The sequence below is a fragment of the Artemia franciscana genome, unplaced genomic scaffold (assembly GCF_032884065.1).
Source record: "Artemia franciscana unplaced genomic scaffold, ASM3288406v1 PGA_scaffold_131, whole genome shotgun sequence".
In the NCBI taxonomy this organism is placed as follows: Eukaryota; Metazoa; Arthropoda; class Branchiopoda; order Anostraca; family Artemiidae; genus Artemia; species Artemia franciscana.
Window position 1 is genome coordinate 230,666 of NW_027062626.1, and position 16,689 is coordinate 247,354.

The 16,689-nt window shown below is 34.8% G+C and overlaps 1 protein-coding gene across 1 annotated transcript in view; it reads right to left on the reverse strand.

Moving 5' to 3' along the window:
* The window catches only part of LOC136041297 (cytospin-A-like), a gene marked incomplete in the record, with an annotated part of 64,413 nt that overhangs the window by 19,960 nt on the left and 27,764 nt on the right, over positions 1-16,689 (reverse strand). The window contains 1 exon segment of the mRNA XM_065725911.1: positions 10,276-10,532. Coding sequence (XP_065581983.1) covers positions 10,276-10,532 — 257 coding nt within the window.

Below are 16,689 nucleotides of genomic sequence, written 5' to 3' on the forward strand. Positions count from 1 at the left end.
AAAAAAAATGAAAATCATTAAAAAAAATTAGTTACAAGTGCAGTATTTGTTTTTCCACCCTTTCAATTGGCTTTTCCGAATCGATCTCAATACAGATATTTGCATATCGTAATTGCTGTGGGATGTCTCTTATGTTGGGTGTTTTTTGCGTGCTTGAGTTTTCTCAATTTCATTTTCAAAAAAAGTTGCAGGTACAAGTTGAACCTAAAAGACTTACAAATTATTATACCAGATATTCCAAATGGAGTTTTCTTTTGTGGTGGAAGCATCTAAAAAAATTATTTTTTGATTCTAATGTATCAAAACGTCTTAATGTATAAAAAATGCGTTTAAAATCAAAGTTAATATTTTCACATAATTTCCATAGTTAATTTTAAATAAGCGAACGAAAAAATAAAAGGTGCTCACTACTTTGGCCACTACACTTTGCAAAGTTGTGTTAAATAATATCGTGGACCGCAAAAGATGTTCATAAAAAAAAAATCGTGTAAGCTTTAGGGATCACCATGCGCTTTTACTTTTGAGCCAACCTTTTCCAATTTTTTTCCAAAATAAAGTTTCAAATTTTTTGGTTAGAATATAAACCTTTAAGCAACAGATAATTAATCCTTCGTTGTTAATAACAATCAGCAAGTTATGGTAGGGTAATCCCTCTTCACTATTTTTTTACTAGAAAGTCATTAGCTATTGTTTTTAAATTCTGTAGCTCTACTGCAAGTTCTTCTATATTCAGCATGGTTACCGTCAGGGCCGTATATAGGATTTTTTCGGGGGGGGGGGTATAAAAAGATTACAGGAAAAATAAAAAAAACACACAAAAATTGGCTCATATTCATTTTTGTTACGTTTTTTACGAGTCGGACAAAACTTTCGGGGAGGGGTTCAAACCCACTAAAACCCCCCCTGGATATAGCCTTGCTTACCGTATTTTAGTTCTTCAGTCGATCAGACATTAAATAGATTTTTTTTGAAATTTTCATGTTGATTTTCAAAGTTTCATTCTACGCCATCAATGATAAAGATAAATACGATATGAAAGATCCCATTATGATAATAAACAAGAAGCCTAAATATTTTAATTCACCAGGGCCGTCGCTTTCCCATAACCTATATTCCAGAGGTTTTTGATTTTATAGCTATTGAAATTAGCTTTTTTGATATTTAGGTTAAAATTTATGATGTAACTAAGAAAATTGTTGGTGAATGTTTCTGTTAAAATTAATGATGTTACTAGAGAAATTTAATTAAGTATTATTAGCATAATTTAGCTTTGCCTATTTTGCCCGAATTGTTTTTGTTCGTTGGTTTATATTTTATACGGTTAGTTTTTTTTATTTTGTTTTCTCTGTTTTCTCTGTTTCTCTTATTTTGTTTATTTTATACTCTGTCAGTGTGTATATTTCCAATTATCATATTCTTAGGAATAAGCCCCAAAATATATAGCTAAACAGCAGAAATTACTTGAATTTGAATAAGCAAATCTCTCTTAAAACAACTCTTCCGCAATATTTTGTTTATGGTGTTAAAGCTTAGAATCAAGTTATTTTTTAGGCATAATTACTAGAAGACACTTTTCAAATCACTTTCTAACACCCAAGCAATATTTATTGACAACCTTGTCAAGACTATATATAAAAAAAGCTCCTTGATCATATGTTGATTTCTGTTCATTATAGGTTATGAATACCTTTTTTAAAATATAAATTTCATAAAAATAAGGAGCAAAAAAAATGCAACTTAGATTTACAGGTCTAAATCCAACAATATTTTCTTAGATGGACTAGTAAAGAAACTGAAAATGTTTACCAAACCGCTGACATGTAATATTACGTGTGCACATGATTTGCGTGCAGCATTAATTGATAACTTCTCCTCCAACCCTCAGGGGGTTTCTAACTCTTCGCAATGTGTACAGACAAAGGTGACAGTTGCACCACTATTTATTTGCATGAAACCAAAGTAAATTATAGTGATTTGACAATGATCTTTGCCAAGTTTTATAGGACAATTTTGACAAGTATAGACATTTTGCCACTAATTAAGTTTAAAAGTTTTTTTTTTGAAATTACCGAAGTTATTTCTAAAATAAGTTACTTCGAATAGAGCCAAGGTTGAAGAAAATTAAGCTCAAATCTAAAATTGGTCGGCAAAGAGATAAAAGGTTGCTGCAATAGTTTTAAAAAACTGCAAATCCAGCCGCGTCGAGATCAATTGACCGAAAGTGACTTCCTCGGGCAGGCCAAGGGTTCTGCAATTTGAAAACTGAATGTTTTACAATTATTTGGTTTTAAGACATGTTGTCGCTCTAAGGCACGCATACAGGAATTCAATTTAGAAGAGGCCATAGAGAACCCCTCTCTCCCTCTCGATACTAGTTCCGTCTCAAAATTACCTCCTTATAAATTCTTGTTCGAATGACAAGGAAGAGGTGGTAAAGTCATTTCCGTAAATATAAAATTGTCCGAAAACTAAATAGGTACTTGGGTATTGTATGGTACACACTCGAGAATTTCAATTCAGAATAGGTACTTTCGTATTGTATGGTACACACTCGAGAATTTGGATCTGTAGATCAGACAATAACCAGTTTATACCTGTCGCTATTTGAAGAAAATTAGCTCAGGCTCAGTTGAAATCTACGTTGTAAGTATATTTTACTAAATATATAATATATAAAGATGCGCTCCGTGAAGCCCCCCTACCATAATTCTTTGTTGTAGTTTTCATAATTTTATTACTAAGGTATTGCATTTTCATCATATTACATGATGAAATGTAATATGATGGCATCATATTACATTTCATGATGCCAAATGATGGCATCTATTGCCATCATTACAGGATGTAATGATGGCATCTATTACATCCATCGTCCGATAGTATGTCTTCAATAGCCGTGCAGTGATAACGATAAATAGGATTATATTTTGCTCTATAAGCTAATAAACAAGTTAAAGTGACATTGCCTCCCCATCTTAGTCGGTAAAAAAAACAAAAAAACAGTAAAATAAGTACGCCCTTGCTATATCACCTATATGACAAAGGGCCAAACTTCTAATCTTACAAATCCGGAACCGTTTTTATATATAAAGAAACTATGTAATCATTGGAATTTATATAATAGATAGAATTTTTTTAAGTCCCAGGATAGGGCTGATAAAAAGCTACATAACCTCCCTCTTGGCTAAACTGAGCATCAATGGTACTCCGTCCAAAATTATTGAGACAAGAACACAGGCCCAGATTGAAAAGGTGCGGGGCCCGATTAGTATTTTTTTTCGCAGGGCCCTCTATATATTAAATAGTTAAGTAAAATATATCCGCCTAGTAGCTTACGTATGTAGCACAAAATCTCTTTAATATACGACTATTCAGATTAAACCAACAAATTTGTAATGAAACTTTACGGGTACCAGTTTTCTATACATTAATAAATCTCATCTGGCAATTCAAACATAAAATAAATTTTAATTTTCTTTAAATTCAACTTTTTATTTTGATCTTAACGCGGGGCCCATTTAAATGGGAGGGGGAGGGGTTAGACCCAATCGCTACAAATGTCCTTTATCCGGCCCTGAAAGAACATATTCCTGATGATGATGATCATCAGATCATCATCAGACCTAATGATGATGGCCCTGAATTGTCTTTCATAGAATTACGACAGGGGGCATTCATAGAATTAGGGCAGGGGTCTGATTTGAACAGAAAACACAAGTCTTGACGTCCTTTTTAAGAGCCGAAGCTGATCAAAGAGCAGCTAGACATTTACAATACGAGCTATAGTTCGTACCCGAGCCTATCACTTTGACTAACGTAAAAGCCAAATTTCAAGAAAACTATTTTAATCAGAAAGGTATATAGATGAAAAGAATTTTCTATTACGAACATTTGGAATAGATAAAATCCATTTAAGTTTAAAGTTAACCATCAAAATCCGTTAGTTTGACAAGATTTGCATAACTTTAGGAAAAGAGAAAAAACTGCCCCAAAAGGGGTTTTCAATTTGGTGATCGTATCCAACCAGTGATATTCAACCTATATTATCGGAAGATGACTCATTCAAGCAGAAATTTGAAGTTCTAACATTTTTTTCACGTAGCAAGACGTCACGGGGTAGCAAATTGCCGATTTCAACACAATAATATCACATGAAACAACAAATTTGGCCTGAATGGGTAAAAAATTATCTAGCAAATTTTATGGGGTAGAAAAATTTACTCAAAACTATCGACTCAAGACGGCTCAAATACTTCCCAGTTCGAGAGGCCATACTGGCACGTGGTGGCACATTTGCCATAAAAGACGCATCAGTTATCCAGTAAAAGCAACGGGTACAGAGTATTGCACTATTGTGAGCATGGAGGAGTGGGTTGTGAGAGGAGGAGGGGTTCATTAGCCCTCGAAAAGTGCATTTCCATGACCATATTTACAAAAACAAAATTTGAATTCCCAAGTGATATGCTTCAGATAAACGCAGAGGGAATTTAACCCCCTGGCAACTTTTTCTAACTATTAAGGCGATGTGATAAAAATTTGAGTGCAACGGTAAAGAGCAGGGGTTAGATGGGGGACAGCTTTCCTTTATTGAGAATAATTTTATTGGGAAACCAAATACATTTACTCGAAGCATTAATAAAAGAATTGTAGAATTAGGAGCAGGCAGGTGTGAGGGAGGGGGCTGTTAAAGCCGCAACAAAACCAAAAACAACAGATATATTCCAGTGCATGATGAGAGATGTCACCCCCAACTTCTTGCTCTTTATACTGAACCGTCACTTTTTCATAATTATTATTCCATTTATCCCGGGAAAGAAGGGACTGCCTATCCCCCGTTCCCGATACAATATGTCCCTTTCATGGTTAAGCTTTGAATAAGAAACGGGAACACAGAAAGACGAAAAGATTATGCTTGGAGTAAACTGCACACTTGTTCTTTGTTATGGACGAGTTAATTATCCCTCACGACAATCTTTAAAAAAGGACATAATTAAAGGCTTTTATACCGTTTTCATATTTGCATTAGAACAGTTCTATCTTGTCTGCTAGGGTTGAAGGGGCTGTTTGAATTACGTGGAGGATTCTAGTTGCTTGATACATAGGATTAACATCAGTAACATTGTCAGAACTTTTTATTTTCGAAGTGTATTTTGTATTATGTGTGTAGACTTTTTTTATTGTTTTATCAACAAAACCAATATCAACTCAAAAATGCTCTTGGCATATTTTAAACTTATAATTTTATATATTTACAGTTTTTTTTTTAAATATTTCTTATATAGCTTTTAATGGTGTAGTTTTATATAAAATTCTATAATTTATATTTATAATTGTTTATATTCTTTTATGCAATTTTTAAATTATGATTTTATACAATTTTATATAATTTATATTTGTAACTTATCTAATTTTTTTTATATTTTACACACAACTAGATATTTTTTAGGGGCGGAGCTGGAATTATCACTATAATTTGGTAGTACCCTATCTGAGACAACGAAATAGTAGCATAGTATTGAGACAACAGCTATTTATACAGCTTCTTCCTGAGTAATGGCACCTGTTTTAGTGAATTAAGTTTTATAGTTGTTTTATGTAGTTCCAATTTTTAGCAATTTGGAGCGACATTTACTACTGTCTGAAATATGAAATAAGTTTCCATCTTCATTTGATTATTTTCTATTTATATTATCTTAAGGTTTATGTTCCGTGTGCAAGTTTTAGGTATGTTATTTTTCTGGAGAAATAATGTTTCCACATGAGACACCAGTTTTACTATTTCCTTAACTAAATTTTTGAAACTTGCTTAGCATTTTTAAAATCGATAAATATGTTGAAAATATGTCACGCACGAATATAAAACTCGCGAAAAATTGGAAAAGTAAGTAAGTTTAAACTGTTATCTAAGGAAAATTCTAAGTAATAACAGCATTCTGACTCGATGAATGGATACAATTGGAAACAATACTAAAATACTACTGCTTACAACTCACGGAAGCACCAAGCCACCTGTGCTCCTCTTCCATCCCAATCTTTTCAAAGCTTTTTACAACCTTCCAGAAAGTTACTACTTCCCTTAAATGATTCCTTACGACATACTCTCATCAAACAGTTCGTGGTAACGAACTGTAGTAAGGAGCGATCCGGCTCAATAGTAACCAAAACTCTAAAAAATTGAATTTTGATATCAATAGCTACATCAAAAGAATTGCATTTTAATGCTGATTTTAAATATATAAGTTTCATCAAGTTTAGTCTTACACATCAAAAGTTACGAGCCTGAGAAAATTTGCCTTATTTAGGAAAATAGGGGGAAACACCCCCTAAAGGTCGTAGGATCTTAAAGAAAATGACACCATCAGATTCAGCGTATCAGAGAACCCTACTGTAGAAGTTTCAAGCTCCTATCTACAAAAATGTGGAATTTTGTATTTTTTGTCAGAAGACAAATCACGGGTGCGTGTTTATTTGTTTGTTTTTTTTTTGTTTTTTGTTTTTTTTTTCTTTTCCCCAGGGGTCATCGTATTGACCGGGTGGTCCTAGAATGTCGCAAGAGGGCTCATTCTAACGGAAATTAAAAGTTCTAGTGCCCTTTTTAAGTGACCAAAAAAACTGGAGGGCATCTAGGCCCCCTCCCACGCTCATTTTTTTCCCAAAGTCAACGGATCAAAATTTTGAGATAGCCATTTTATTCAACATAGTCGAAAACCATGATAACTATGTCTTTGGGGATGACTTACTCCCCCACAGTCCCTGGGGGAGGGGCTGCAAGTTACAAACTTCGACCAGTGTTTACATATAATAATGGTTATTGGGAAATGTACAGACGTTTTCAGGGGGATTTTTTTGGTTTTAGGGGTAGGATTGAGGGGAGGGGGCTATGTGGGAGGATCTTTCCTTGTAGAAATATGTCATGGGGGAAGAAAAATTCAATGAAAAGGGCATAGGGCGCAGAACGAATCTGGTCACGTTAGAAAAAAACGTCAAATTCGGAGCTTAATATACAATGCTGGGTGTTCGGAGCCTCTCTATTATGGAGTATAATTTGAAAATAACACAACTATACGAGCGATAAAACATATATACCACAACCATAACTCAACTAACGAAAGAACTGCTAAGAGATAACACAACTATAAAGCGAAAACAGGTGAAAACTAACGGGAAAAAAAACGAACTAAGAGGTGGAAGGGGCCCAGAGAAAAAATATAATCCTTTTCGAATTTTGAGCCTAACTTCCGCAAAGGAGTAATAATGTCAGAAGCCCCGAAATACCGAATTATTTTCTTTCAGACAGTTCGTGGTAACGAACTGTAGTAAGGAGCGACCCGGCTCAATAGTAAACGAAACTCTAAATAATATAATTTTGATGCTAAAATATACATCAAAAGAATCGGATTTTTATGCTGATTTTAAATATATAAGTTTCATCAAATTTGGTCTTTGTCATCAAAAGTTACGAGCCTGAGAAAATTTGTCTTATTTTAGAAAATAGGGGAAAACACCCCCTAAAAGTCACACAATCTTAACGAAAGTCACACCATCGCATTCGGCGTATCAGAGAATCCTATATCAAAATTTTCAAACTCCTATCTACAAAAATGTGGAATTTCGTATTTTTTGCCAGAAGACAAATCACGGGTGCGTGTTTATTTGTTTGTTTGTTTTTTTGTTTTTTTTCTTTTCCCCAGGGGTCATCGTGTCGACCAAGTGATCCTAGAATGTTGCAAGAGGGCTCATTCTAACGGAAATAAAAAGTTCTAGTGCCCTTTTTAAGTGACCAAAAAAATTGGAGGGCACCTAGGCCCCTCCCACGCTCATTTTTTCTCCAAAGTCAACAGATCAAAATTTTGAGATAGCCATTTTGTTCCGCATTAGTCAAAAACCATAATAACTATGTCTTTGGGAATGATTTACTCCCCCACAGTCCCTGGGGGAGGGGCTGCAAGTTACAAACTTCGACCAGTGTTTACATATAATAATGGTTATTGGGAAGTGTATATTCGTTTTCAGGGGATTTTTTTGGTTTTGGGGGTGGGGTTGAGGAGAGGGGGCTATGTGGGAGGATCTTTCCCTGGAGAAATATGTCATGGGGGAACAGAAATTCAATGAAAAGGGCGCAGGATTTTCTAAAATTACTATAAAAAAAAAACAATGAAAAAATAAACATGGAAAAGTTTTTTCCATTGAAAGCAAGAAGTAGCATTGAAACTTAAAACGAACAGAGATTATTACGCATATGAGGGGTTCTAAAAATACTTTAGCATAAAGAGCGAGGTATTCAGGAGGAGATAAATACCTCGCTCTTTATGCTATAGTATTTTTAGTAATTTCAACTATTTATTCTACGGCCTTTCTGATTCAGGGGTCATTCTTAAAGACACGGCACAAAACTTACGATTTAGTGTAAAGAGCGAGGTATTAACGAGGGTACAAACCCCCTCATATACATAATAAAAATTTAAGAATATAAAAGTTTGTTACGTAAGTTAATTCTTAAGTTACGTATATTTTTTACTAATAAAAGAATTATAGTTGCCTTTTTGAGTAACCGAAAAATTGCATGGCAACTAGGCCTCCTTCCCCATCCCTTATTTCTCAAAATCGTCTGATCAGAACTAAGAGAAAGCCATTTAGCCAAAAAAGGAATTAAAATGTAAATTTCATTTTAATAATTTATGTGTGGAGAGCCAAAATCAAACATGCATTAATTCAAAAACATTCAGAAATTACATAAAAAAAACTAGTTTTTCCAACTGAAAGTAAGGAGCGACATTAAAACTTAAAACGAACAGAAATTACTCCGTATGGGTTGTCCCCTCCGCAATCCCTCGCTCTTTACGCTAAAGCTTTTAATTGTTTTAAAAAGTAGAATTGTGGCAAAGAGTCCAACTTTAGCGTAAAGAGCGAGGGATCGCGGAGGGGACAAACCATTTTATATACGGAGTAATTTCTGTTCGTTTTAAGTTTTAATGTCGCTCCTTACTTTCAGTTAGAAAAACTAGTTTTTTTATGTAATCCCATTCGGGAACAACCCGCTTTTTGTTAGGCCCTACACGGTTGGCCGACAAGGGCAATCGTTGGCAATCTGCCATCCTTTAACCGCAGAACGTGCCCTATCCATCTCAACCTTTCTCTCATGATAGCCCTAAAAAGTGAGATTGAACAACATTTTTCGTACAACTTTGTGTTTGAGATGCGGTCAGTCAGGCGGATACCCAAAACAACCTGTAGATAATTTTCTGGAAAACATCTAGCAAATCCGCTATCGTTTTTTCGGAGTGTCCACACTTCAGATCCATGCTTGACCACTGTCATCACTGTAGCTTCCAATATTATCCAATATTCCATTATTCTAATATTCTTATCATATTCTTCCAATAGTCTATTCCATGGAGGGGTGGGGGAGCCGGATTTCTCAGCAATATTAAAAAAAAGCGATCAGAAATTGAATAAAGAACAGGTTTTTTCAACTGAAATTAAGGAGCAACATTGAAACAAACAGAAATTATTACGTATATGGAAACGGTTGCCCCCTTGTCAATAAAAGGCTGTTTATGCTAAAGCTTTTTTTAGTAATTTTGAAATAGCTTTTTATTCTAATTAAACGGCCTTTGTGATTAAGAAGTCAGTCATAAAAGATAGAAAAGAATTTGAACTTTAGCGGAAAGAGCGAAGTATTGACGAGGAGGCAACCACCCTCATATACGTAATAGTTTCTGTTCGTTTTAAGTTTTAATGTTGCTCCTTACTTTCAAATAAAAAAAATAGTTTTTTTAAATTTAAAACACGTGAGAAAAAAGTACGTGTTTTCTTTATTCCTAATATCCATTTAGAGTGTTGCTTCTTCCTATAAAAATTAGTAGAAACTAGTAGAAATTAGTAGAAAATCCGTAGAAATTTCTTTTTGTGTCACGTTTACGATCGATAGAAATATAGGTTTTTTTGTGACATCTCTAATAGAAACAACAGGAGAAAAACTTTGGAAAAGTAAAGCTTGGTCACAATATAATATTCTAATATTCTTCCAATATTCTAATCATAGTCGATCCAATAATAAAAGTTTATGTTCTAATGCAAATTATTTCTCTAGAATTGTCACAAAATCGCTTGTTTTACAGGTAACATAAGCCTCAATAGTATTTTTAGACCATTTGTCTAAAATTATAATAAATTAAATTAATAAAATAAATAAATTAAATAAAATAAATAAAAAATAAAATAAATGTCCTAAAATAAATAAAATGTCTTAAAATAAATAAAAAAATAAAATACCTGTGATGATTTTCCTCCATTTGCTGAATTCTTCCTTGAAGGCAAGCAACGCTCAACTGACTTTCCATGCTTCTCTCTGATCTTCGATCCCAAGACTCGCGATCAGATAATCCAGATCTGGAATCCGGCGTTGACCTTGTATCAGAATCTGTAGATGAGATGCATTTAGCTGGCATGGCAGATACAACAACAGATTCATCTGGGTGAGGAACTCGAATTTTCGACGGCTGTGGAGAAGGTCGGCCATCATAAGTGTCCTATAACAAAGAGTTTGGTCTGTATTTCATATATCTACTTTTGATCAGTCGTAAAAAAAGAACAAAAAGATGGGGAACAAATAATACAACTCACTAATAACCATAAAAAAAAGATATGGCAATAATGTAGAACTAAAAATAAAAATGGAGACCAAGAAAAAAAGATAGGATAAGTGCTTTAATGTATTCAATTATTACATCCTATCCAACAATTAGGTTTTCAATAATTCAAATCATGGGTCAGCAACCTTTTGTTGTAAAAGGACCAAAATTTTACGTGGGGACATAAGCAGGCAGCACTTAGGTCATATTTCACTACGCTTTAATGTGGTATTGCAGTTATACTATAATGATTAGAGTATATCTAAAATATTTATATACAAATATCTTAGATTTAAAAATAGAAACGTTTACTGTTTGTTTTAAGGACATTTATTGTAGCTAATACAATCAATGAGATTTCTGTTGTTGCATTTAACTTGCAATTTTTTTTTACATTAGCTTGCATTTTTGCAGTAGAGACGACACGTAGTATTGCGTCTAAATGTATATATCCGATAACTGAGAACGGTGCTTGTTTTTTGATAATTCAGGATTGAAAACATTCGCTCACAAATATATATACTACCAAATATAGCAATTATTTATTTAGCAAACCTTTTTAACTTCTTGTAGTTTTCAGAGGGCAAACTTCCATAAGAATCCACCAAGTTGGTTTTTCCCTTAAAGCTACTTTAAGTATAGTGTCACTTTGCGAACCTATTGCATTGATTTGCACATCGTTTGGTACATTATTAATATCAACTGCGAAGGGATTTTCGAAAATATCCATGTTACGTGAGATGTTTCTGAACTCAGCAAACCGGTTTTCAAACTAAGTTTGAAGTTATATTGATGCACTCTTAATTTTAGTATTTTGACAAAAAAAAAATCCCAGCTTCTACTGCTTTCTTGCAATTTAGAAAATGATCAAGCTTTCTTTCATAGATATGCTTGATAAATTATGTTAATTTCATTTCAAATGCCTTAACATCTGAATACATCAAGCATATCACTTAATTTTTTCCTTGTAAGCGTGTACTGCGTAGTTTCAGTTAAAAACCCATGATAACAGCCCACGGTTTGTTGTAAAGACCGAGTATTACCGTTCCTTTCATCTCAATGAAGTTATAAATTCCTTTTTTTTTTAAACCGTTGAAGTGCTGCTCCTCGGCTTATCCATCTTACTTTACAGTAATACATCAAGTCACCACAGTCAGCTTCCACATCTTCGGAAAACTTTTCGAACTGGCTGTGAGTAAGCCCATTTTTTCTTATAGAACTAATAGCAGATATAACAGTATCCATTATTTCTCCCCGCGATAAAACCAATGCTTCTGTGACAACACAGTGAAAAGTATAATAATAATAATAATAATTATAATAATTTATTCCAGAAAAAGCCCGTGGGCCATAGGAAATTTACATAACAAAAAACAAACAACAAATTAGCTAAAATAAATTAATACTATTTAAAGAAAACGCTCCCGATGTGCCGCTGCAATCCTTACAAATCTTGCTATCCTTTTAATACTCAGGAAATTTGTCTCTTTCATTCTATCTACCATCCATATTTCATTCAATTTTTCTTCACCATACATCTCTCGCCTCCATTCATTCAATTCGACACATTCACACACAAAATGTATTAAACTTTCATCCTGAGATCCACACATAGGACAGCAATAGATTCTACCTTCTCCCCTTTTCTCCCTTGATACTTTCTTTTCTCCCCAATCAAAAATCCATTTCCCCTCCAATCCAAATAAGCCTTCAAATCCTCTCTACTTAACCCAGCCTTCCAAAATACCTCCTCCCCCCAACTACCCTTTATCTGTCTATACAATTTTAGCGACCCTGAACGATCCAGACTTGCCCACCATATCTGTATTTCTCGGTTCTTCAACCTCTCTTGTACCTCCCTTATTACTCTTTCCTCCATACCCATAATCCCCTTTCCTTCATTCTACCATTCCCCTAATCCACTCATATCTAAGATATCCTTAATCTCCGTCGGCCACCCTGTTTTACTATTCTGTCTCAAAGATCCAGGAACTTCAGATCCAGACTCCAGAAGTTTGCTGTTGACTCTTCCAACGACACCTTATTATGAAAGCTCATGTCTTTTCCGCCGTCCGTGGTGATGCTGATTAATTTATTCCAGGTCAAGCCGCATGACAAAAGAGCTTGTTCTAAGTGGTGAAATAAATCCCCCCCCCCCTGTAGTCCCATTAAGAAATATTTTAAATAACTCCTCATATACATGAAAGTTTTCATCAATCCCTCCTATAAATATTAGGAATGGTGCCGCATCCGATACGTCCGTGCTTTTGTCAATCGCAAAAAAAAGAAGTGCGTAAAGACTGCGCTTTATCCTTAAGTTGTTCAAACAAGTTAACACCCAAGTCTTCGAGGCGGCGGGTGTAAGTTCTAGCAGAGAGACTAATGTTTTCAAAAATGTTTTTCTGCTCTGGGCATCCTTCCTTTACAATATCTAAGAAACACTCTTTGACAAGTTCACTGTCAGTAGATACGCGACCATACTTTACTATTGTTTCTGCCACTTCTTAGCTGGTACTACGAAGAGATGGTTTGCTTTTGTCTGACACAGATTTAAAGATTTTGTTTTTTCGAGAATCACCAATTGAAGACAGTCAAATTTAGTTATGTGCTCAGTATCGTAATGTTGCTTCAAGTTATATTCTTTTACAACGGAAATACTCTTGTGAAAGATTAAATACAAAGGGTTTTATTTAACTTCAATCAAAAGAATAAAATTTTCTCCATTGTTCATCAAAATCCGTCTTTCATCAACGATCTTCCTTTTTTTAGAAGCCATCTTGGGTACATAAATCGACAAAAAGAAACTAGACCTCCGTTGCCTGTGCAACGGGAAGTATTGCAGCAACTGTGCCCTGTTCCTTAGGGCACAGTTGCGGAGCAACACGTGCAACTGTGCCCTACGGGACACAGTTGCGGAGCAACAGTCTCCATTATGTCCTTCAGAGGACATTTTTCTAATGCGGCTTCGATTGTTATCTTGAAGCATCTTTGATATGGTTTTATTTCGAGCTCCTACTAAACTGAGTTTGGTAAAATGTTTAGCTGGTCCAGAAATAAACGAGAATAAGGTCAAGTTTGGACTCCAAAAGGATAACTAGGCCCGTCAGACTTACTTTCTGTGAAGTTTGATTGAGATCCGACAACTCGTACTGGTACTTCTGGAGTGTATTGGAAATGATACGCGATAAAAAAACGGTTTTTATTTTTTATCTGGAAAACTATTAGGAATTTTTACACACTTTCTGAGGAACTTTTTAATCCAATTCACGTTATAAAAATAAAATAGACATCAAAATCGAAAATTTAAGAAAATTTCAAAAAATCGGAACGAGATTGACTTTTCCGGAATTATTTCCGGAAAATCTGTAAGAGCTACGGAATTTCACGCTTCAGTTCTCGAAAACATCAATAAAAGTTCTATATGAGTTCATAATTATTTTATCTCTAAAACGTTTACTTCCGAAACTAGGGCCGTCTTAACTTGACGCCAATTCGAAGTATTATGTTTCGAGACGCACATTTCGGGAATTATTTCCGGGAAATCTGAAAGAGATACGGAAATAACGTCTTATAGTTTTCTGCTTAACTTTTGATGGTCTAAACTAGGAAAATATAAAACAAACCAAATTCACCAAAAAATTTAAATTGCCCCGAGGGCATGACAAAACTTCCAAATAGAAAAACCCAAAGAAGGAATTTTATTTCGGAGAAACTATTGTAAGCTCCAGTTGTTAGGAGATCGAGACCTGTCGAACCGCGTTGGAAAAAAAAATTCTAGCTGGTCCAGAACAGAAGTTACCTCTAGAACGTCAAAACTTCGGAAATTATTTCTTAGAGAACGAAGCAACTTGGTATATAGAACACTTCACTTCTTCTTGCATACTTTTCATAGCACTACTCGATAAAAATATAAGAAACATCAAAATCAAAAATTTGAGAAAATTCCAAAAAAAATCGGAACGAGATGGACTTTTCCGGAATTATTTCCGGAAAATCTGTAAGAGCTACGGAATTTTGTGGTCCGGTTCTCGAAGAGACAAATGAAAGTTCTACATGAGTTCAGCATAACTGTATTTCTAACAAGTTTATTTCCGAAGCTAGGGTCGTCTTAACTTGACGCCAAACATCGAACGCAGAGTTTCTAAGAAAAAAACGGTGTTATTTTTTTTTATGGAAAACTGTTAGAAATTTTAGGAGCTTCTCTGGAACTTTTTTACTCTGTTTCACGTTTCCCTTCCCTCTGAAAAATCTCAAATTTTTAACTCTTACCACTTCGGAGCTACAGGTCGCTGATCACGGTGAAAAAAAAACAAAAAAACTACGAAAGCAGTAGTGTTGCTCCGCAACACAATAAAATACAGGCCTATGTATATCTAATTGTTTTTATGGGGCCTACCAGCCAGTCTGTCCCTGCCTCTTTGGCATTGCTCCAATTCTGAGGGGTTTTCTTGGTGCCTGCTATAGCAAATTAGTTGATACAGTCGTAGTTAGTTAGTTGATGCATCGGGTATGTTACAAGTAGTTGGGGTTTCAGTCGCAATCAGTCATACTCACAAGTATTTGCAGTTGGAAGTAGTCCCAAATTCGAACAGCTAAAAGCAGTCACAGCTTGAAAGTCACAATAGCAGTAGCGCTAATTGCATAAGTAGTAGTTGTAGTAGGGCTCAAATGTTCAATTCATTGCTTTCTGCTGTTCCTCAGATATTGTTCATATGCCCTTTTGACAACCCGCATGCATAGAGTACATTTTAATTTTGTTCAATATACACTGCAATATCCCCAAACAGTTTTACCTTAATGCCCTTAGCCATCCCATATAATATTGCAGATTGGCCATTTTAAGATCCATATTTAGCAATAAACCCCCCTCAACACGCCCCGAAGTTTCAAATTAATACCTTTATCTGTTCCTAAGATGTCATAATACACTCTTATGACAAGCTTGGATAGACATATTGTCTTTTGATTTAGTTGAACATACCAAATAATATGCACTGAAAGTTCCAACGCACCACCCTTTTTATCCTGGGATATTGCACATACACCCTTTTAAAAATCTGGATATGTATTGAACCTTTTGATTTAGTTTTACTCCCCTTTTGTTTCCCTGAAAGTTGAAACTTAATACCGTGTTCTGTTCCTAAGATGTCGTAAAATACACTTATGACGAACTTGGATAGACATAGTCTCTTTTGATTTAGTTCAACATACCCAATAATATGCTCTGAAAGTTCCAACGCACCGCTTTTTTTCTGGGATATTGCACATACACCCTTTTAAGAATCTGATATGTATTCTACCTTTTGATTTAGTTTTATTCCCCAGAAAGTTGAAACGTAATATGGTATTCTATTCCTGAGACATTGTATCTATGCTCCTTTGACAACTTGGATGTACTTAAAATATTCCGATATATCCCGGTGTGTACCATTTTTTCCTGTCCTACTGTATACCAGATAACACCTATCTACAAAATCAATCGTTATTTATTTTTTCTTATGCATACTTTGCCACAAGATGGCCACACAATATCACCAGATAATTTGGCTTTCATTTGGTACCACAAACACTAAATTTTACTAAACTAAAAAAGAATATATAACAAAAATCGAAAGGCATTTTTCATTTGGGGGGGGCATTTCCCAAACTTTGAAGCAGGCTTACTCAAAGACAAAAATTGGAACATACCAAAATAATTGGTCTGGATTGTTGAACATGAAACTAATTATGCTAGACGGTGTTTACGGATTTTTTCGAGAATACTAGATGGCACCCCCTTTCACTCTGTTGTGTATTGGTATGGTATGTAATATTGTCTGTCAGATGCGTTGCGGCGAGGATCTTGCGGGCCGCAACAAGAAGCCCCACGGGCCGCATGACGGCCAACGGGCCGTGGGTTACCGACCCATGCCACACTGCCTTTCTATGATGAACAATTACAATTTCAAATGGGGATAAGTCCATTTATTAGACAGTAAAAACATATACAAAAAAATCTGGATATTTTGATCACAAAATATCCAAATTTTTTTGTATCTTTTTTCACTGTCTAATA